The sequence below is a fragment of the Tachypleus tridentatus genome, chromosome 13 (genome assembly GCF_004210375.1).
Source record: "Tachypleus tridentatus isolate NWPU-2018 chromosome 13, ASM421037v1, whole genome shotgun sequence".
Lineage (NCBI taxonomy): Eukaryota > Metazoa > Arthropoda > Merostomata > Xiphosura > Limulidae > Tachypleus > Tachypleus tridentatus.
In genome coordinates, this window is record NC_134837.1 from 208,282,570 (window position 1) to 208,305,804 (window position 23,235).

The 23,235-nt window shown below is 33.2% G+C and overlaps 2 protein-coding genes across 6 annotated transcripts in view; one reads left to right on the forward strand and one right to left on the reverse strand.

Moving 5' to 3' along the window:
* Positions 1 to 4,817: 4,817 nt before the first annotated feature.
* LOC143239107 (inactive peptidyl-prolyl cis-trans isomerase FKBP6-like) lies at positions 4,818 to 14,728 on the forward strand. Its single transcript, XM_076479938.1, is given in 5 exon segments — positions 4,818 to 5,048; positions 9,023 to 9,248; positions 9,342 to 9,472; positions 11,318 to 11,528; positions 11,531 to 14,728. Coding segments are annotated over 5 exon segments (1,185 nt in total). The 5' UTR covers positions 4,818 to 4,923; the 3' UTR covers positions 12,023 to 14,728.
* Positions 14,359 to 23,235, reverse strand: part of LOC143239106 (uncharacterized) — a 28,411-nt gene continuing 19,534 nt past the window's right edge. For all 5 annotated transcript variants that reach the window (XM_076479936.1, XM_076479937.1, XM_076479932.1 and 2 more), the window contains 3 exons: positions 23,126 to 23,170; positions 22,600 to 22,642; positions 14,359 to 19,093 (listed from right to left, as the gene is read on the reverse strand). In XM_076479936.1, coding sequence (XP_076336051.1) covers positions 18,804 to 19,093; positions 22,600 to 22,642; positions 23,126 to 23,170 — 378 coding nt within the window. In that variant the 3' untranslated portion in view covers positions 14,359 to 18,803. The remainder of the gene's footprint in view (positions 19,094 to 22,599; positions 22,643 to 23,125; positions 23,171 to 23,235) is intronic.

Below are 23,235 nucleotides of genomic sequence, written 5' to 3' on the forward strand. Positions count from 1 at the left end.
GTTACAGAAGAACTTCATAAGTAACTAAATAAATTAATTGGAAGTCAGTGGTAAGACTTATAACGCCAATAACCGGATTTCGATACCGGTTGTGTTCACGACACAAAGGTCCAATTTCGTACCTTCGTGCTTAACAACTAACAAATATTATATTTGTATTTTATCGTATTTTCTACTTCCTTCCCTTCCCAGTTAGAGCTGAAAAATAAAATAAATTTCTAAGTTTTTTTTTCATATGGTTGAGACCCCTTAAGTTGCAAAAACAGCAATGACGGGAACAGTCGCGATCAAAAACAAGAGACCCCCGCTAGTACAGCGGTATGTCTCCGGATTTACAACGCTAAAATCAGGGGTTCGATTCCCCTCGGTGGGCTGAGCAGATAGCCCTTTGTGGCTTTGTTATACGAAAATCACACACACACACACACACACACACACTCAAAAACAAGAAATGCTACGAATTTTGAGATGTTCAAGTTCGGCTTTGAATCTACGCACCAATGTTCGAGCTCGTGCACTTTAAACTATCCTTAGTTAGTAGCCTACTTTCAAATGTGTGAATGAAACTTAACAGAAGAACGTGCTTTCGAATGTCTGCGAGCAATGTAACTCCGAGTGCTTATAAATCGAGACGATAACTAGTATTACGTTGTCAGGTTCACTCTCGTACTGAACCAATTCTGGCGCTTAGTTCTTCTGATCCAGTGTTTCTAAACAACTCGTCCGTGGGATTTGACGAAAATACAAAAATAAACACAAATTGACAAAACAATCGTATATAAATTACAATGGTGTTTCGTCATGTTTGTATCTTGTATTCTAATAGAGTTTGAAGACAGCGATCCCATCCTTGATATCGAAAAGGTTTAAGAAATACTATTCTAATTTATTTCACTGTCAGGTTTATCCAGATACAGTGTGTGTGTATGTTTTTTTATAGCAAAGCCACATCAGACTATCTGCTGAGTTCACCGAGGGGAATCGAGCCCCTCACTATAGCGTTGTAAATTCGAAAACTTACCGCTGTACCAGCGAGTGATATAATCCGGGTATAATATCAGAACTGAATACAAGCTTCTATAATTTATTTCATCTCACGTTTATCCTAATACAATATCTGAATTTACTGCATATTAATTGAATTGAATATTCTTTAAAACAAACTATTAAATTGTCTTCGTACCAGACAGGCAGTGTGACTCTGCTTACAACTAAAGTGCTCCGTTATAAATAAATTATTATATAAACCAGATATCGACACACCTCCTACGAAAAAAAACAACATAAAAAACTGAGCCTTTCGCCAGACGCTAGTACAGCATGCTGTGAAGACGAGACTTAGTTTTTTTTATATAAACTGCATAGATGTAAAACTTTTAGTTTTATGCTTCGAATAATGGCAGTACGTGAACAGGAATATAGAGCGCATGCGTTCGCGTCGAAATACGAGCGAAGTTCAGCAGTGATCAGAAACGCGAACTTTATATTTCTGTCAACAATTTCTTGCACACAGTTGGTTGTTCTTGTTTCTTAAATTCTGTAAACTTCGCTATTTATTGGTGTAAGTGAAACTTAAATTTGGATAGAACGAAAAACAAGAAAAACTGTTATGATATCCGGTTAATCTCCGTCTGGTTGAGCCCTAGATTTACTGTGTATTATTTCATGTTGTCTTCATAGCTGACATAATAAAATCCGTTATACTGTTAATACGATTTGTTGACAAGCGATTAGCAGCAGTTTAGAATAAAATCTATAAGAGGTAATATAAAGAGGCTTTGGGAATAAATACGATTAAATATGGGAACTAAATTCAAACAAGTGAACCACCAGATGGAACCACTTTTCAATAGTTCATTTACACAAGTTAAATAATAAGTGTTTTTTGTGTATTTTTTCTCACAGCAAAGTCGGCCCGGCATGGCCAAACGTGTTAAGGCGTTCGACTCGTAATCCGAGGGTCGCGGGTTCGAATCCCTGTCGCACCAAACATGCTCGCCCTTTCAGCCATGGGGGCGTTATATGTGACGGTCAATCTCACTATTCGTTGGTAAAAGAGTAGCCCAAAAGTTGGCGGTGGGTGGTGATAACTAGCTGCCTTCTAACTAGCTGTCTTACAGTGCTAAATTAGGGATGGCTAGCAGATAGCCCTCGAGTAGCTGTGCGCGAAATTCAAAACAAACAAACAAAAACTTATAGTAAAGCTACATCGGACTATCTGCTGAGCCCACCAAGGGGGAAATCAAACCTCTGATTTTAGCGTTGTAAATCCTTTAATTTACCGCTGTACCAGCGGGGGACTAAATAATAGGATGAAGCTAAAATCTTAAAAGGCGGTCAACGAATTTATAATAATTTTTATAGTGATTCCTAAACTAATGTTGTAAGTTCATACTGCCTTCGCATGTCAGTGACAGCACTGGTAAATAAAAGGCCTCGTCAGCACGAGATGTAGCAGATATGATATGGTTCAGTTATTGCTACTTTTTCACTCAGAAGTTTCTAGAATTAGTACTTAACAAAGGCGCCCCCTACAGATCCGTGTGGAACGTATTAATCGACAGTTTTTCTTGCATTTATTTAAAGTTTGTGTCTCTCGTGTGCAGGATATGTGGTCCAAATACCAGTAACGTGCCAGGAGAGGACTCTACCAACTAAGCTTGTTTGTTTATGTTTTTATTTTCACGCAAAGCAACACTAGGGCTATCTGCGCTAGTCGTTCGTAATTTACCAGTGTAAAACTAGAGGAAAGGCAGCTAGTCATCACCACCAACCGCTAACACTTGGGCTAATATTTTACCGATAAATAGTGGGATTGATCGTTATATAATAACTCCCCACAACTGAAATGGCGATCATGTTTGGTGTGACGAGAATTCGAACCTGCGACCCTCAGATTACGAGTTGAGCACCATAACCACCTGGCCATGCCGTTCCAGATACAGCAGTTCATCTCTAAAGTAAAACTAAAGAAGTCTATATACTAAAACAATACCTCATGTTACTGAAAGGTTTCTAAACGTTATTCCTACAAAAATCTCTAGAACACTTGCGACGCTCTTTAATCTTTTTATTTTGTCTATTTTTTACAGGAGCAAACGTGGTTTTAAGTACAAGAACAAAATAATACGTAAGTGAAACAAAGTTTTTACAGTAAATACTCCTCACGTGTAAGATCTTCGTTCTTTACAAGTTTAGTGCGAGGTCGCGGTTGTCCTTGACGTTTATCCAATTCACTGACATGAAAGATAGCTTTCTGCTTCTGGACGTCACGTGCCCCCTTCTTTGGAAGAAATTCAGTTTATTAGCAGTTATTGAACCCATATCTTCATTTCTCAGAACGAGAAAGACCAAACTAAAACTCTCAAAAACACGATTTTGAAATAAATTACTTCTTAAATAAGAGGGCACCTGGCACACATACCGTCCCGTAATGTACATGCTAATAAAACAAAATAGTCTAATTAACATATGATATAACATTGTACATTCCCTCATAGTACACAAACTCCCAGACTGCTGGGTTTGTTCTACACTGTACTTACATAGTTTGACCTTGTCTCGAGTGAATTGATCGCATGAGCATGCATTTGATAAAAGCTAATTTTACGTGCTAAGTAGCAGAGAGCAAGGAGTCAGAAATTTTCTATAACAATATATATGTAAGTTTATCTAAAGACTTGAAGGAAAGAAAATTTTCGTCCATCTGATTTTATTTTCAAGCACTTTATTTACAGACATTTTCTGACGAGAATTGCTAGCGTTTATTTAAATTTTCAAAAATAACTAAAAACAACATATTTATTTTTTTCTTTTTGAAAGTCAAATCAAAAGATAAAATGTAAGACCATTATGTTCAATATACAGCTACCCAACATTTACAATTATAAATTTAGTAGTCATATTAAATGTTTAACTTACAATAGAAATCTTGTTGTTATTTGTTATTATGCCCAAAGTTACATAAAAGCTTATCCTTGCGTTTCCCGCCATAGGTGTTTAAGTCCAGTTTCTAACAGTAGGCCTGGCATGGCCAAGCGCGTAAGGCGTGCGACTCGTAATCCGAGGGTCTCGGGTTCGCGCCCGCGTCGCGCTAAATATGCTCGCCCTCTCAGCCGTGGGGGTGTATAATGTGACGGTCAATCCCACTATTCGTTGGTAAAAGAGTAACCCAAGAGTTGGCGGTGGGTGGTGATGACTAGCTGCCTTCCCTCTAGTCTTACACTGCTAAATTAGGGATGGCTAACACAGATAGCCCTCGAGTAGCTTTGTGCGAAATTCCAAAACAAACAAACAAATTCTAACTGTATAAATCCACAAAAATACCATTATACCACTAAACAGCTCTTGCTGTTATTTTTTGAGAATATAAACAATATAAACAATCTTACATGCTTAAAGTTTCTTTATTTACTTTTAAGAGCCAATATACTTTGTTTTCCATATGCTTTAAATTTTGTTCGAAGGACTTATACCACTCTGAAAGAGAAAGAGAGACAATTTCTAACAAAGCAAGCCTCAACATAATTCATTTGTCTTGACGAGCACTTGAAGATTTTTTTTATATTGTTATTTTTAAGCTATTGGGGAGGTTTTCTTATTCTCTTTTAATTGCGGCACATTGATCAATCAGTTAACCATAGTTAATAAATTTAGGACAGTATTTATACTTCAAAAATGCATCTATAAAATTGAGTATAGTTAGTTGTACATTAGGTCAGTTTATTTTATTTTTTCTTTATGATATGAAACACATATTGATATTCCCATTTTAAATGACCGCGGATGAATATATAATATTTGTACTATTTCGTAGACGGTGCTGTTGTTGCATTTGTAATGTATGTTAAGTAGTGTTATAAGTAGAATAGGTGGAAAATTCTAATATTTATTTGCAAGTTCATTTGTTTAATACATCACAACATGACAAGTTTACATAGTATAGAATTCGGTGAAGCTAGTTCAATACAAATTGAAGATAGGAATGAATGTTTTGAAGATGAGTTTTTTCGTCCAACGCATGCATTGAAGAAAGCGATTAATCTAAGGTGACAGTGAAAGGCTTGACGATACTGACATATTTATTTTAAGTATAGTATTATCTTTGGTCAGACTGTTAATCCAAAACAAGTTACTGCTTACAAGTTATTGAGTAATTTTGGTGAAAATAATTTGTTATAATGAATGTAAGAAGTAACATATTTTGTGATATGCGTTTAAACAAAATATGACAATAGCCATTGGCTTAGGACTCGTTGAGCACGAGTTAGATCTGTTGATAAATGCATTTTTTCCCCCATACAGATGTAATTGCAGTACTCGTGTAGGTGTTGTTTTAAAAATAAAATACAAGCAACACAAGTAGGAATATAAGAATACGCTTCTGGTATTATAATCAGTGACTATGATACCTAATTATTGATTACAGCGACAAGAAAAGTATACATGATAAAATATTTTGGGAGCAGTCAATGACTGCATGTAAACAAGGAACTATTGGCACTTAGACTTTGTTTTTACAAACTCGCCCCTTGAAGAAAGTGAAAAAGGAAATTGATTGTAATGTATACTATCATTGGGCAGGTGGTTTTGGGCTGTTTAGTAAAAATAATGCAAGTTCAGTCCATGCATCAGTGATGTTTGTCATAGATTGCATTCACATGTAGTAGGGAGGGTTTCATTAATATATGAATAGTGAAAATAAACTTTACAACATTTGAATTCCACTGTCAAGAGTGAATGTATTTCCGCTGAAATTTCATTTGTGCGTTTAACAATTAATGAAAAATAATTAATAATCTTACCTGTCAATTGATCTTTTGGAACAGTGCTAAACAATTTCAGAAATATCAAAGTATTGCTTTACCTGGTAACCTGAGACAGTGCATGAAACCTGTGATAAGACAAGATACAATGTAATCCTAACACAATAGTTCAGTTGAAAATTAGTATTAATATTGTACTGATAAATGACAAGAACATTGTCAACAACCAAATGTAGTATGAAGTATGAACTTACACTGATGGAAATAAAGGTGAGATGATGCATTTTCATTGGTTTTAAAGTTAATTAAATTACAATATGACATATAGAAGATGGTCGCCATATCAGTATATTGTCTATTTATATTCAATGATATGATGTATAGCAGACCGTTGCCACTCCAGGCATAATTCCTGTTCATCATTTTTCGACATGATGTTGGTTCAATTTGGGCAGACGTATATAGGTATATCACTTTATGCATTATGTAATATATACAAAACAGTTTATTGTGTGGCTTTGTTCCAAAAAATTCAGTGACTAAAAAGTGTTTATTAATAGGTTTAAGTCTTGTTTGTGCATCTTCAAGTAATATGGTAGATTTTGTTTTAATTAAGTGTATAATAACTTGGTATTTTGTGTATGAGGTATTTATATAATTACAACTCTAATTTTGCATTCATACACTTGTGGCTGAGAACTATAATTCTGTGAACTCCATACTTGTAGATTTAACTTATAAATTTGCTTGCAAAATTGTCTAATTGATCAACAACAAGTGCTCGAATGAACTCTCATTAATGAAATTGCAAAAAAATGTAACAAGTCTTTAGTCACAAACTGACACTGAACTGATAAACATAGAAGAAAAAGTATCATAGGTGGATGAATTATTCTACTTGCAGAAGGTTACACATGTATGTGACATTGATGAGAATGAAGTGCTGCCTTGATGTGGCTATTACTTAACACATTGACCCTCATGTAACCCACCAGTGGGTCATGTAGTCTTCCAGTATAACCTACATGGCCCACATGTGAGTCGTGCTTTATTTTCTTAAAGGGCCACTTATTTCCTGGGACACAGCAGCTACATATAAACTCTTTCTAAAAATAGTAATTGTAAAATGTGTTGTGAGACTGGAAAGTATCAGCAAAATAGGCTTGGGAGCAAATGTGTTAAGTAAATATAGACTACGAATGAAGTTAGTTGTGTGGAATGTGGGAGAAATGATGTTGATACATAGACATTATTTACTTTGCAGATGAAAGATAGTCATTTTTCTGAGTTGGTAGCTGTTCTTCTCTCCCTTATTTGTGGGTCATTTTTACTGAGCTGGTAGATGTTTTTTGTGTCTCTCTTATTTGTGGGTCATTTTTCTGAGTTGGTAGCTGTTCTTCTCTCCCTTATTTGTGGGTCATTTTTACTGAGCTGGTAGATGTTTTTTGTGTCTCTCTTATTTGTGGGTCATTTTTACTAAGTTGGTAGCTGTTCTTCTCTCCCTTATTTGTGGGTCATTTTTCTGAGTTGGTAGCTGTTCTTCTCTCTCTTATTTGTGGGTCATTTTTACTGAGTTGGGTGCCTGTTGTTTTTTGTGTCTCCCTTATTTTTGCAGGGTCCAAATATCATTTCAGTGAATATATTATATTTATTTGTAAGGTGGAAAAATAAATTCTGTATGAATTTTGGTTGTAGCAAAAGCTGTTTATTGATATTTTGGTGAGTTTTCTGCTTGATCCATAATACATAACATTAAAGGACAACAAGGGACCTTTTGGTCCATTTAGGCTTCTTGTTTTCTTTTATAACATTTAAAGCCAGCCGTTATCATTCAAATATTTATTGAGCTTTCCCATAAACTCCTTTATCTGCACCTAGCACATACGGAGACAGTCCATTCCACAGGCCAAACACTGTTAGCAAAATAAATTTGTCTTTACTAAAGATGACTCTCACCTTGCTAGTCTTTATATTTGTGTGTTTTAATCTTACAGTTCTCATTATTAAATATGAGAAAAGGATGATACATCAGTACTATCAGTTCTCTTTAACAATCTTAGGCACCTCTAATTGTTCTTTATTCAAGAGAAAAGTTCAGTGATCATATCCTTTACTTGAATGATGATCTTTTCTTACCTGGAACCATCCCTAGTAGCTGTGCTCTCTGAACCCTTTTCAACCATTCAATGCTCTTTTTTTAAGTAAGGAGCCCAAGACTGACTACAGTAATTGAAATTTGGCTTAATCAATGACATTATAACCTCTTTAGACTTGTATTCATTATTTCTGTAGATACAACCTAAAATACTGTTTACCAGTAGTAACAGTACATTGTTTGTACTAATCAATCAGAACGAGAAGATATTTTTCATTCTTAACACTCTTAAGGTTATTCCCATCAATATTATACTAGTAATTCAAAGTAAGATGTACCACATGAAATATCTTGTTTATTATAATTAAAAGCCATCTGCTATTTATTTGCTTAAATTATCAAATACTCCAAATTTTTTTTGTAAAGCAGCAGCATTCTCCTAGCAGCCAGCTGTGACCCCCAGTGGTACAACAGTATGTCTATGAACTTGTATAGCTAGAAACCAGGTTTTGATACATGTAGTAGGCAGAGCACAGATAGCTCTTCATTCTTAATACATATGATCACAGCCAACAACATGATAAACTTTAATGTCATGTCATTAGTAAATTCATATGATCTCTTGACTGTTCCTTCATGTATGTCATTGATATAAATAATAAGAATGAAGGTCCTGATCCTTAGCCCTGAGGTGTCTCTCTTGTGACAATGATCCACTTTCACTGAATGTCATTTATAACAATTCTCCACTTTTTTCTATTCAGTGAGCCAGTGTATCCCTAACACCTACAGAGATAATTCTTGCAATAAGTCTTTTATGTGGCACCTTTTGAAATTCCAGATGCACCAAACCCACACCCATATCTTTATCTACATAAGCATTAATCTCTTCAAAGAATATTAAAAGATATTTGTGATCTTGTATTGTTGGTGTAGCTGTTGAGCTAAAGACATTTTAAGTCTTATTCATAAAAGGAAATAAAATCAGTGTATATTTACATCGGAGAGTTTGCTGGTGGCTGAAGGAAACATGCATCAAAGAAATTCTATTCATTAGACAGGATAAGGTTTGGAGAAATTATAATCCAGTTTTAATACATCACATTAAATGTTTGATTTTTGTAGAATTTTTATATGCGTGTTTAATCTTTCTCTCTTCAAGTGAGCTAAGAGAAGACAGAGGAGTCGAATTTGAAGTGGAAATTGAAGATGAAGAGAGTAATGAAGAAAATGAATATTTTGATGAAGAAGAACTAAAAAGTAACTTAAAGTTTGAATGTACAGACATAGGATCTGAGTCTGAAGATGAGGAAAATTACAGGTCCCCTTTCCAGCATCTTTCTAATAAAATGATCGCTGTCACAAATGATAAAATGGTGTTGAAGAAGGTGTGTATGACAAGACTATTTATATTTCAAACTTGCAGTTTTTTTTAGGCTGTGAGACACAGTTCTTAATGACTTATCTTTGATGAATTTCAGGAAGTTAAGCCTGGAATTGGTCCGGTGGTTCCTAAGGGCTCTTTTGTAACTGTTCACTATAATGGCTATCTGGAGTACAGTGAAGAACCGTTTGATTCAACACGACTTCGAAATCTCCCCTTTAAATTCTTGTAAGTTTTAAGCAGATGTATGAAAACTAATAAGCACAAATTTTATTTTTCTATTTTTTTTATTAAAATAGTTTTTATTATGTATATTACTTTATCAGTTCAGGATAAGATATGGAATAACTTCTTCAGAAGAGTTGCTAAGGAACTTCAATATAATTTATAATTAAAAATAATTAGTATTAATTAGAATGACAGGTAAATTTTAGAAAGCTTCATTGTCTGTTTTACCATACGTTGTCAGTTGGGTATTGTCACTGTTAGTGGTACATTAAGACCTTTTGTTACAGAGGACTTGTTAACCCTCACAGTGGCATCATGCAGAGTTAGTGTATGTATATTGGCATTCTAAGTAGCTAATTACAACCAATAACTAAGAGTTTTATCATTTTACATTAAGAGTTTTATTTTATATTCCATCTAAGATTTTGTTTTTATTACTTTGTTTGTTCAATTTTAGTATGAGGTGTTATAGAAATGGCTTCTGTAACTTGTTTTGTAAAATCTGTAAGTAAGAACGATGGTTATGGTTTTCAGAAGAAGGGGTACAGATTTATAAGAACTTTGGCCCTGTCTCGTTTAATTTTTTAAACATCTATAGTAATGATGGTTGTAAAGTTGTCTAGTTACATTTGTCCATATTTCAAGCATGTTGTGTCAACGTAATACAAAATTATTTTTTCTTTAAAAATGTGTGTAAATGTTTACTTCCATAGTATTCCTTGTCTAGAGTCTCAGACCAATATCAGTACTATAAAACAAGTCATATTCAGGAACATTTTGTTGCAGTGACAAACAGCTATAAGATGGCAGTTTTTTCAGAGGTACCTCTAAGTCTAAAAAATACTAGTTTGCCTCTGGAGAACAAATGTCCACCTTTTGAAAGCTTTGGGGTATAGGGTTTGTATTTCATTTCATATGTATGAACAGGATAGACTTGTGTTTATTAACTTGTACTTGTGTAGCTTCATTAAGACATTTCAATGTGATTCACTCATAACTGTTTAGATCATTGAACTGTTGATGAATACAACGAATATAATCTATGAAACATGGTTCAAATTTAATGCTTTCAACAAGTATGTGGTGATTTTATCTTTTTTTTTTTTTTTTCTCTTGTGATTTATCAGTTTCTGACCTTAAGACTTTTAGCTATATTTAACACCCAAATATTAAATTATTTTTAATTTTCAAATGTAATTATAGTTATTGCAAGTTCAAGGTGTACAGTGTCATGTAATTGTTTATAAAATTTCCAGAAAGTCTAATTAAAATCATTACCTACTTTATTTGATAGTTTCTATGCAGTGTTAAGGTTGAAACAAATTTTTAGATTATCTTATTTTCTATGGTTGGAAATCACTTTCATTTCTCATTATTTGAATTGAAAGATACAAAATACTGGTACAGGATAACTTAGTTTACAAATAATTCAGAACAGTCACCCCATGACACAGAAAAGTGGAGATTGAGAGTTTATTTAATTTTTAAATTAAAACAAATTTTAAAAATTTATAAGCTACGTTTTGATGCATAGTTTATCGACGACATACTGTAAACAAAGTATTATAATTAAATGTAAAACATTGTGACATGAGCACTTTGACCCTTGTCCATACATGTAGGGTTGAAATAGAATTTTTAATTTATCAGTATTTATCTATTCTAATTCTAGTTACTCATACTTATGAAATATATGAAGCAATAACTGATTTGGTCTTAATTTGTGCTTGATTGTTTCTTCAAATCATGCCGTAAACATATTGTGGTTGTTTTTTTTTTTTTGTCAAACTTATGGTCAAGGTCAGCTGTTGCCAAGTGAACATTTTCTTTTTTATTCTCCTGCAGATTAGGCAAGGAGAGAGTTATTTTAGGTTTGGATAAAGGAGTGGGAACAATGAAGAAAGGAGAAGTAGCCCAGTTCCTCATCAGACCTGAATATGCCTTTAGACAGATGGGTTGCCCCCCTCGTATTCCCCCAAATGCTACTGTTATGTATGAGGTGGAACTCATCAGTTATATTGATGGAGCAGCAGCTGAGTTTGATGGCCTGACCCCGATGAAAAAAAGGAAACTTCATTTGAGAGGATTCTGGCAGTGTGCAAATCTCAGCATCAGGCCGGAAATGATTTTTATAAACAACAGATGTACCAGAAGGCCATTACAAGGTATAAAAAAGCTGTGCATTTACTAGAAACTTTCCCACTTGCTAATGAAGAACAGGAGAAACAACAGCAGAATCTGTTAATGAAATTGTACCTGAACCTATCACTTGCAAATTTAACAATCAAAGAAGCAGGCCGCTGCATTTTCTTTGCCAGGCGTAGTTTGGAAATTCAAAACAACAATATCAAAGCCTTGTTTAGGATGGGTAAAGGTTTCATGATGAAAGGAGACTTTGAGAAAGCACATGGTTATTTCCAACGTGCCTTAAAACTAAATCCAAATGAGCAGGAAATTATTGAAGAAATTAGAAAACTGGATAAACAACGAGCTGATTATGAAATGATGGAAAAGGATTTTTGTAAAAAAATGTTTGGTCAACAAAAATAAACTTCCAACTAGAAAGCTAATTGTGACACTGATCACAATCTGCGATTTAACTTAATCAGAGGTTCAGGGGAAGATGAGAGGACTTTTGTTAAATTCCAGAAAAGTGAAGAAAGTGTTATCCAATCAGTCAATCATCACTGTAAGTTGAGGTTATTGACAGTTTTGTAATAATTCTTTGATTGTGCTATTAATATTTGCCCAAACATTTTTTATAACTTTAGATACTATAAATTACTTATGTCCTTCATGGAATTAACTTTTGCTATTTTTGTAGTTCGTTAGTTTCTACAAAAGATGGTTCCAATGGAATACAATGCCTCTGTGAGTGATAAATGAAACCCAAACAGATACATACAAACAAATATTAATTATTCGATAATTTGTTTGATACCACTAAAAATTGAAAGTAATTTTATACCCACCAAGCCATTTGAGTAACTATTTTCAGTATGCTATAGGCAGGTAATAACTTGTGATTTGGAAATGCCAATGAGACCTAAGATATATTCAGTTAAGTACATGCAGTACCTGCTATAACATGTCCAGATAAGTTCTGATGTTTTCAGTAGGTGGGTCTCCAAATGCTGGATCTGTTGCTTCGCATATTTACAAGGGCTTATAGCATGAAAAATGATGCCTCAAAACTATTTTTTTTTTTAATTTACCTAATGGAAAATTGATACATTTTTAGTTTCAATTTTCCACAAAAGTTGAAATTCATGAAACATGTTTCAGTGCAAGACTGCGTAAGATAATTCCCATGAATATTAAGTAAACCACAGTAAAATTTGTTTTTCAGTATACCTGTGTTTCTTTACTTCCACAAAATTCTGTGACTGTTTACAGCAAATAATGAAACTTTCTCCTTTTACTTGACTGTTTACAAAAGTTTTTCATGGTGAATGTATTTCTACTAAAATTTTTGTGTTTGTAACAGTACTGTAAGAAATATAAAAGAAACGAAATGTTCAGTGGCATTATTTGTTTTCAGTATTAAATCTAGAAGGTTTTGTCACTGTTGACGTTCAAGTATCATCTTGAACAAATCTAGTGGTGAATTTTTTTTTCTTTCTCACAATTTGAAGTAAGTTGATTTGCATATCTTTTAAAAATGGTAGAAAATGATTTAATAATAATACTAACAGGTTTGGTTAGTAAATAAAACATGTAGGTTTTAAGATTAAGGAAGTCAAACTGTGTGAGAAAAAGGCTTTTGTATCTGCTGGTTAGAACTGAATGTTATAGAATAATGTTATACATAAATTTCAACTTTGTATCTAAAATTTTTTTCTCTCTCAGCATTAAATTAAATTTGGGTGATCCAAGTATTTAATTATAAGAAAAAAATCCTAAAGCTGTGTGCTGTTCATAACCCAAGACCTTTATGTTTAAAAACCAAGAGATTTAAGACAAGATCATTTAAAGGAGACAAAACTTGTTTCTGATACAGTCACATTAATATTATTTAAAACCAAGTTTGCTGTTTATGTTACAACTAGTGTTTATTTACAATGGATAAATAACAAGTAATTTTGCTTTAATTTTCTAGCAGTGCTGTATTTGCCTCTCATATGAAAATCATTTTTTATATTCTATGAAGATCCAAACAGCATTTACTGACAGAGCATTCCTTTTTTGCCTAAAAACAATGAGAGCAAATAGTTCATATGAATACTTGTGTAATATTTTTTTTCATATTCTGAACCATGGGTATTGTTAACACTTTTGTTATTAAGGGTAAGTACTCTGAATAGGGAAAAAAAATTATTTATTTATTAACCAATTAAGGATATTTTTCCTTGGTTAGTTTTTAACAGCACTCAAATTTAATAACACAATGCAATACTCAGTACATCTTTTCTAGCCTAAAGTTTTTCTGTTTCCCTCTTTTCATGATCCTTCTCTTATCTTTGATCACTTTGTTGAAAGAATATTTATCCTTGACACCTGGTAGTGTGCTCTGTCAATTTCATCTTACTGTCATCCATGTGTGGTTTACGATTGCTTGACCAATCAGACACAAGCCTGTCTGACTTTCATTTAGATAATACATTTTGTATATGGATTGTTTTTTTTTGCATTAAAACTACATATATAAAAAAATTAATTCATTATGCTAAGTTTGAAATTCCTCTTTTCAAACGTTTTATCCAAACTTGTTCCCAATGAATATTTTCATAAAACTTATTTTCCAGAAAGAGATATTGGAGACAAATCTACACAAATGTTACTTGAAATATTAATAGGTTCATACGTTTACTAAGGAAAATTTTTATGATACAAAATCAGATTGTAAACATGGTTTATACTTTATTTTGAAATGAATACACACGACATAAGCAATAAGCTAAGTTTTATTTCAAAATGCTGTTACGTTTGGAACAGTGTCTTCTAAAAATAACGTAAGAAACACGAATGACTTGACAGTTGGTGATGCAGATTACAACTGTGTATCATATCAACTTTTATAAAGATATTACATAATTATGCACACCAACAGCTATTTCCAAAATTCTATCTCTGTGAAACAATATCTCCTTACAATGTTACCAACCCTTTAAAAACACACATTCACACATCCTTAGTAGTATTAAAAATTCCAAACATTTCTTTTATAATACTGTGTAATGGCATTACTACTGTTGTATGTAAAAAGATTAAAATTAACTTATTTTAAATTAAAAATACTTTTTTTAACAACTGCAATGAAGTTTTTGTACTTTACACTAAATGATAATCAACTTAGAGGGCACCACCATCACTTGATAAATTTAAGAATATAAGTATATATTGCATTACTGTAAATGAGGTAAAATTACTTCAGTGACAATACATACAATATTCCGTCATGGGTCACTGCCATTTGATAGGTAAACATTTGATAATGGTAAAAAAAAAAAAAACTTAAGTTGTTCAGTTATCTCTAAGTTTATATAGACTTTTAACATCAGTTATCTAAAGTTTGTATTCTCAGTTTTGAGATTTAGATGTGAACCTAATTTATACTGAAATAGCAACATATCTTTATGGACTACAGGAAACCACTGTTTTTACCACAAATTATGTTTCTGCACCTTTCTTGAAATTTAAAAATCACAGCAATTATTTTAACTTCAGTAAAAAGAAAAACTAAGGAACTTGTGGGTTAAATTATGAAGTTTGCAAATTAAAACTTTAAACCATAGCAACAAATTCTTTTACAACCAAGTTTTGGGTGATTAGTATAAAAATGGCTAATAAATATAGTTTTGATGACAATTATATATCAATAAAAAAAATACTTTTGAAACTGATGCTACAGCTGGAAGTTTTAGCTGCATAGAAAAGTAAAACGGTATAATAAAGCATTCAGAAAACCAAAAAAATGTACATTCACAATTTTCATATAAACAATATTATAATTATTTGACACAGAAAGCTTACTGAATGAATGTTACGAATAACAATTCTTAGACAAACTTGTATATTATGTTGAAAGAAGTGTAAGTGTCTGATTAAGACATTCCAGTGTGATATTTTTCTGCCAATTTCTCTATTCCAATATTTTTTTCTCAAATGGTCAACTTTTATTTTTGTAAGTGGGAAAATTTGAAGAGTGGGGCTAGGAGTAGACTGATGAACCCAGAGTGTCTGTCAAGATTGTGTTATGATATTGTAACTGAATGGTTCCTTCCCAGAGTGTCTGTCAAGATTGTGTTATGATATTGTAACTGAATGGTTCCTTCCCAGAGTGTCTGTCAAGATTGTGTTATGATATTGTAACTGAATGGTTCCTTCCCAGAGTGTCTGTCAAGATTGTGTTATGATGTTGTAACTGAATGGTTCCTTCCCAGTGTCTGTCAAGATTGTGTTATGATGTTGTAACTGAATGGTTCCTTCCCAGAGTGTCTGTCAAGATTGTGTCATGATATTGTAACTGAATGGTTCCTTCCCAGAGTGTCTGTCAAGATTGTGTCATGATATTGTAACTGAATGGTTCCTTCCCAGAGTGTCTGTCAAGATTGTGTCATGATATTGTAACTGAATGGTTCCTTCCCAGAGTGTCTGTCAAGATTGTGTCATGATATTGTAACTGAATGGTTCCTTCCCAGAGTGTCTGTCAAGATTGTGTCATGATATTGTAACTGAATGGTTCCTTCCCAGAGTGTCTGTCAAGATTGTGTCATGATATTGTAACTGAATGGTTCCTTCCCAGAGTGTCTGTCAAGATTGTGTCATGATATTGTAACTGAATGGTTCCTTCCCAGAGTGTCTGTCAAGATTGTGTTATGATATTGTAACTGAATGGTTCCTTCCCAGAGTGTCTGTCAAGATTGTGTTATGATATTGTAACTGAATGGTTCCTTCCCAGAGTGTCTGTCAAGATTGTGTTATGATGTTGTAACTGAAGGGTTCCTTCCCAGAGTGTCTGTCAAGATTGTGTTATGATATTGTAACTGAATGGTTCCTTCTTTGGTCTATGCTGCAGAAATTTATCTGTATTTAGGCATAGGACTGTACTAACAGTTCTATTGATGCATTTCATATCACATTTGATGTAAACAAATGAGGTCTCTCAGTTGATAAAACAGATTTTATCTTGCAGAACTGTTGGCTATTGAGCCATAAAGTTTTATAAATCAGTTTTGGTGTGTGGTTGAGTCAGTGTCTGTCAATGGGACATCCCATACATGAGAGAGAACTTTCACAGTCTTGGAGGGGAGTGGTGGAAGATATTTACCAACTACGGACACTTCAAGATAATAACACTAACAATAAAAACTACAAATTGGGCATTTTATCTGCGTGTTTTGGCGTATTTTATGTCACTGGTGGGGAGAGGCATTGCTATATTAAGTTGAAAGTTAAGCATGGTACAGAATAAGCTGTGAGGGCCAAGCTGTCCCAACACACAAATGATGAGATTGGAGAAGTTAGTTGCATAAGGGTAGAAAAGATGAAATGGGGTTTTGTTTATATTGGCAGTTGTGTTTTGATTTCAAGTAACATACACTTCTTGCTGTTAATCATGGTTTGGGTTAACATCAATATTTACTTGTACATGTCATTGAAGAAAGAGTATTACAAGAAATGTCATTTTAACCTGAAAATCTTCATTGTACCTAGTGAAACATCAAAACACTAATAAATGTAAATACTTTCTTAGGTCTACAAAACTGACTTTTGACAAATGGTGAAAAAAACAAAGCCAACTGACAAAGATTACTGTCAAGAATGGTGTACTGGTGCATTACAAGAAACTCCCACAGGTGCACAAATACGTAAAATAAAACGCATGTTAGGCCTAAATAACATTGTTCTTTAGCATTTACGACTAACTCTAAGGGAAATTACATCACAACTTTCTGCACACCATAACAGAGGATAAGTCTCCCCACTGTCCCAGGCATGCAGGGTTAACTTATATAAAATAAAATTCTATCTGCCTGTGTGTAATTTCTAATGAAACAAGTACTGCTTGACTAATATCTTGGCCTCAGAACAGATAACTATGTACACACTTACACACCTATACAATTGATTTTTTCACACAAGCTTGACTTTACATATAAAAGCTGTTTTGTTAATTATATCTTCCACTCTTTTTAAGCCTCAAAATTATTTTGGGACAACATATGTTTACATTGTAATATTCATTAGGCTTGCTACTTCATACATTCAACACCATTTTAAAAAAAATTCTAAAGCTTGGGGATGTTTCCCATTCATTCACTAGGGTTACATAAACAGAAAAACATCTTTCAATATCATAGTTATGATTAACAAACAGGTTAAGTAACACAACAACTACATTCCTTCTGATTTTGAAAGAAACAAGAATCAAGTACTTTATTTATTTTGACAAGTTGGCTAATACAGTTTTTTTTCTTTCCCTAAATGTCTAAATTCAATTCACTTTAAAATCTCATGTTTCAATTTTTCAGATTCCACTTACTGTTTACTTAAATAATAATTTAAAATTCTGCAATTTCTGAAGTCAAGGCATAATTATTCCTAATTTAGAACTGCTGACCAGAAGGAAAGGTAACCTGTTGGCATTCCCTTCAATCTACACAACCATTTAATCAGATTGACTATCAAAGTCACCACAGTGTTTGTATTCACCTGGTGCCACCAGGACTAGTTTATTAATAAATGTTGTAACCGCAGATTTTACAACTTAAGAACTCTTATGAGGTAATATATTTTTACTGTTCCAGGTAACACTTGAATTGCATTGAATGAATTCTAAATATAAATGCCTAACAGATGACATAACTACAACTTCGCTTTACTTTCAAGTTTAAAACGTGAAACTTGCTAGTATTGGCACAGAAAATACAAGAAACAAAACGTTTCTTAAAGACACAACACTTGTGTGAACTAATGAATTGAAACCAATCAAGTTTCTGTGTAATTGACTTCACTTTAAATTAGTAGATGCTGTTAAACTATCTGAAGAGCACACAAACATAACTGTTTGATTTACGATACTTCTATATAAATTTTATAAACTTACTACCTAAAAAATAAAGTATACATAATTATTATTATTGAAAAGATAGCCAATTAATACAGAAAGGATCAATAGATGCAATTTTGGCAACCTGGTGATTCCACTATTGGCATACAGTTACATTTATCAAAATTATGAAGTGTGTAGTATAAGCAAGTATTTCTGTATTAGAAAATGTGGACCAGTAATAATTATGTTATTCACCTTGCAATACTTATATACTGTTAAATTTATTAAAAACAAACAGACAAACAAAGAATGGTTGTACCAAATATTAATAAGGCTTCACAACAGTACACTTTCATCATCACTAAGGAAAACACCATCAAAAAGAAGGGAGTCGATTTCTAAAGGTGGAACCTCAGAAAAACTTGTGTCAGCTACAGTGTTGGTTGGCATGTTAAGATTATCATTAACGTTAGCAGCTGCTATAGGAGAAGGCTGTTCAGCTGTTTCTGAGCTGTTGCTGATTATGGGTGGTACCTCTGAAGAAATACCAGTCAACAGGCTAGCCAGGTTGTCCGAGGAATCCCCAACAGTTAGCAGTGGAGGGATATACTGGATCAATTCATTACCTGTAATTTTAAAACACATTGTTAGAGAGTTAATACTAAGATGCCCCTTATCGAAATGATACATGTTAAGGTTATCTAAAAACTACACATACAGGGTGGACAAGTTGTCCATTTAAAGCTCATGTATTAACAGTTTTAGTATTTCAGTAACGATGTTCTTCAGACTTAAGGTTGAACACGGTAGATCAAAGTAACTATACAACAGTTAATCACAAGTGTACGAGTACACATTAGATGACAACAGATACTTAATCACAAGTGTACGAGTACACATTAGATGAAGATGCATCATGAAAATGGAGGCCAGACAGACACACTTTGTACTATTAATCAAACTTTTTTTTTAAGTCTGTTTTTATATGAAATATGCAATAAATTCCTCCTTTCATGTACACCACCTTATTTGAGGGTGGGAGGGGTTGACATTTTGTTCACCTTGTACTTTTTTAAAATTATGATAATAGATTACCTCAATAAACTTTCACGTGCCCAAATTATAAAGTTTTTGTTTAAAAAAATATCTTATCAAGCAATATAATAAAGGAGTTCATAAACCGATGGAAGATAATCTATTTTGAAAAGCAATACTAAAGAAAAAATTATAATTTTATTTACATTTAGACAATAGTCCTAATATTGAATATACAAATAACAGAAACATAATAAATATATTACTGAAAAAAACAAGTGTAGATTACATTAGAAACACACACACATAAAGGTCCTCTAGTGGCTCAGAAGTCTGACGACTTATGAAACAAACAAGCAAAAAAAAGATTTCAATACCCAACATGGAAATAGGATAGACAGCCCATTTTTTAACATCATGCTAAGGAAAAAAAATGAATTTTTGTATAACAGCATAATTTGTTACAAAATCGTTCTGCCAATTCTAACAATCTTGAAAAATATATTTGCATACCTGTAGAAGTTCTTAATTTAAAATAATTTGGTACTTCATCCATTCTATACTGATAAGTGATAGGTGTAACAGTAAAGTGCTTGATACAAGCTACCTGTTCACTGGATATCACAAAGACAACAATTAAGCAAAAGAAAAAAAGACATTTGCAAGACAAAATTGTTGAAAAAATTCATACACTCATGAATATAACAGGATAACAATAAAAATGATTGTTGGTTAGATTTTACTACTTCTTATTGATATTAAGACTTTGGTTCATGAGAAAGCCACTAATTCAGTGGTTCCCAACCAAGGGTGCAAGATGACTTTTATTTTTTTGTTTATATTAAGGGTACTGTCCTATATATTCAAAAATTACATTCAATTTTTATTTCTTATTTTTCTTGTTACAGACGTAGCTTTTCACCTTGTTACGATAAACTATTGTTTCTACCGTCACAGGTGCAAACTGAAATCTTAATGTACAACTGTAAACATGACCTAAATACTTGGCACAACTAATTAGGTTATGTTCGTGAATGCTGTCTTAAAGTGTCTATTATATATTTATGTTATGTATTCACGTGATCATGATTTGAGAAACTTCCAGAAGTATCCAGAATTAATCCATGACGTCATGTAACATATATTCGAGAATGTTCTAGAAAGTTTCACAAAATATATAAACCCATGCGTTATGCTATGGTAGTCAGTGCATTGTTGATTCTGTGTTCGTGCAAAAAACCTTCATTATGTAAAAAAAAAAAAGAAATGGAATGATGATTATGTGAAGTTTGGTTTCACTTGCATCGGAACAACTGAGGATCTTCAAACACCCCAGTGCATGCTTTGTGACGCTGTCCTTTCAAATGCAAATTTGAAGCCATCTCAGCTGCAGGAACACTTCAACAACTGGCATGGTGGAGCAGCTGTTGCAGGCCATGATGTTGAATTGTTGAAAAGTAGAGCAACCCTTCCAAAATTAGGTTTTATATCTGCTGACAAACTACTGCTGATGGCTTCATACCACATGGCATATAAAGTGGCCAAATCAAAAAAGCCCCATACAGTTGCAGAAGAGCTGATAAAACCGTGTGCATTAGAAATGGCAACAATTGTTCTGGGAAAAGAAGCCTCAAACAAGCTTAAATTAGTGCTGTTATTAAATAATGTTATTCAAAACCGAATTGGTGATTTGAGTTCGGACATTTTGGACCAAGTTATCACAGATATCAGGACTAGTCCTTGAAAATCTCTCTCCAATTGGACAAAACAACTGATGTTGCAAATTGCAGTTAACTCATTGCACTAGCGAGGTATGTCCATAATGGAAGATTTCCTGTTCTGTGAAAATCTGAAAACAACCACAAAAGGAAAGATATCTTCCAGTGTGTGAAGGACTTCTTTGCAAAATATGATTTAGATATCCAAATTATTGGTTCTGGGAATGCTGGGAAATAAATCAGGATTTTTTGCACTGATGAAACAAGAGATTCTGCACTTGCAAGGCACTCACTGTTTTCTTCATCGACATGCTTTGGCATCAAAAACATTGCCTCCAAAGTTGAAAAAGGTCCTTGACACTTCTGTGAAGACCATCAACTGGAATAGGGGTTGCACTCATAACCTCTGCCTCTTCAAGTCACTTTGTGAAGATTTTGGAAGTGAGCATTCAGTTTTGCTTTTCCACACAAAAGTTACATCTGTGGTGTCGATGAGTTAAAAGAGAGAATCTTTCAAATTTTCCATCACTCGAAGAAATGGTAGGTGAGAATGAGTCCCTAATTCCACGTGTGTTTGAAGAAATTGTGGATCATTTGGAAATACTATCAAAGTCATTTGATGGATATTTTGGAGGAGAACTGGAAACTTCTGAAGAATGGATTATGAATCCATACTCCTTCAATTTGTATAATATGTCAAATGATGAAGAACTGAAAGAGGATCTTATTGAAATGTGCACAAATAGAGTTCTTGAAATGCAGTTTGAAAGCAAAACTTTGGAACAATATTGGTGTTTGGCAATGGACATGTTTCCAAGACTTTGTGAAAAATCATTAAATGTGCTCATCCCATTCGCGACGACATACTTATACGAGTTTGGATTTTGTGCCCTTTTGTCAATCAAGACAAAATCTAGAAATAGTTTGGGGGCAAAGACAGATTTGCGGATTGCTATCAGCAACAAAGTGCCACGCTTTGGAAAACTGGTAAGAAATAAACAGGAACAAAATAGTCATTAAATTTAAATTGATTTATGAACATTTGAACATTTCTTATTCAAAGAAATTTCATTTCATGCATGGATGAAAATTTATTTTTTTGTAGGCCATGTAGGGTTTATGCAACTTTTAGTTTGTTGTAATATTTTTTCTTTTCCAAATGTTTCATTTTTGTTTATACATCATTAAAAATAATTATAAAAATTTGTTTTGGCCACCTTCACCTTCTTAAATAATTACTGTGAGGAATGCGACAACATCAAAATTTTTTAGGGGTGTGGGGCATAAAAAAGGTTGGGAACCACTGCACTAATTCAGTACCAAGTAATTCTTTCTAAATATTCTCCATTTGTTAAAAAAACCTAACTTAAAACACTAACCTTTTATCTGGTTTGTGTCTTGTTTACTCTCGTTCTTGGAATCCTACAAATGGTTAAAAAACAAAATTTATTTTAAATTTATGAAGGAAACCTTATATTACACATCTTGTGTTTGAAGTCAAGCATCTGAGCTCTGAACCTTTCTAAAGGCTCCTTAATCAAATGTCTATATCATTGTAAACAAACCAAAGTGTAATGAAGATATCTGATTTACAGAAGACTGCAAGTGCTCTATTACTGAGGAAAATATACAAAACTGGAATATTAAGCCTAAATTTAACTTTATTAGCTGATCAACTTATGCCTGTTGAGGTATATTTAGCCATTTTACTGACTTGCACATACTCTGTTTATCATAAAAATCACACATTTCATCTACTGTTAAGGTTCTTCAACAAAGAAAGATACAACACAATGTATGTGTTTTCTTTCTGTAATTAAATGATATTGAGGTTTTAATTAACCCCAGGTAACTAAAATATAACAAAGAAAACAAGCAATAATACAGCATATCTAATATCCTTACCATAGGGTCTATGTTTGTCAAATTGGTAACATCACCACAGAGAACCTAAAAATATTCAAGTTCACACATCAGATTTTTGATAATTCGTAACCATTCTTTCAAGCAGACTA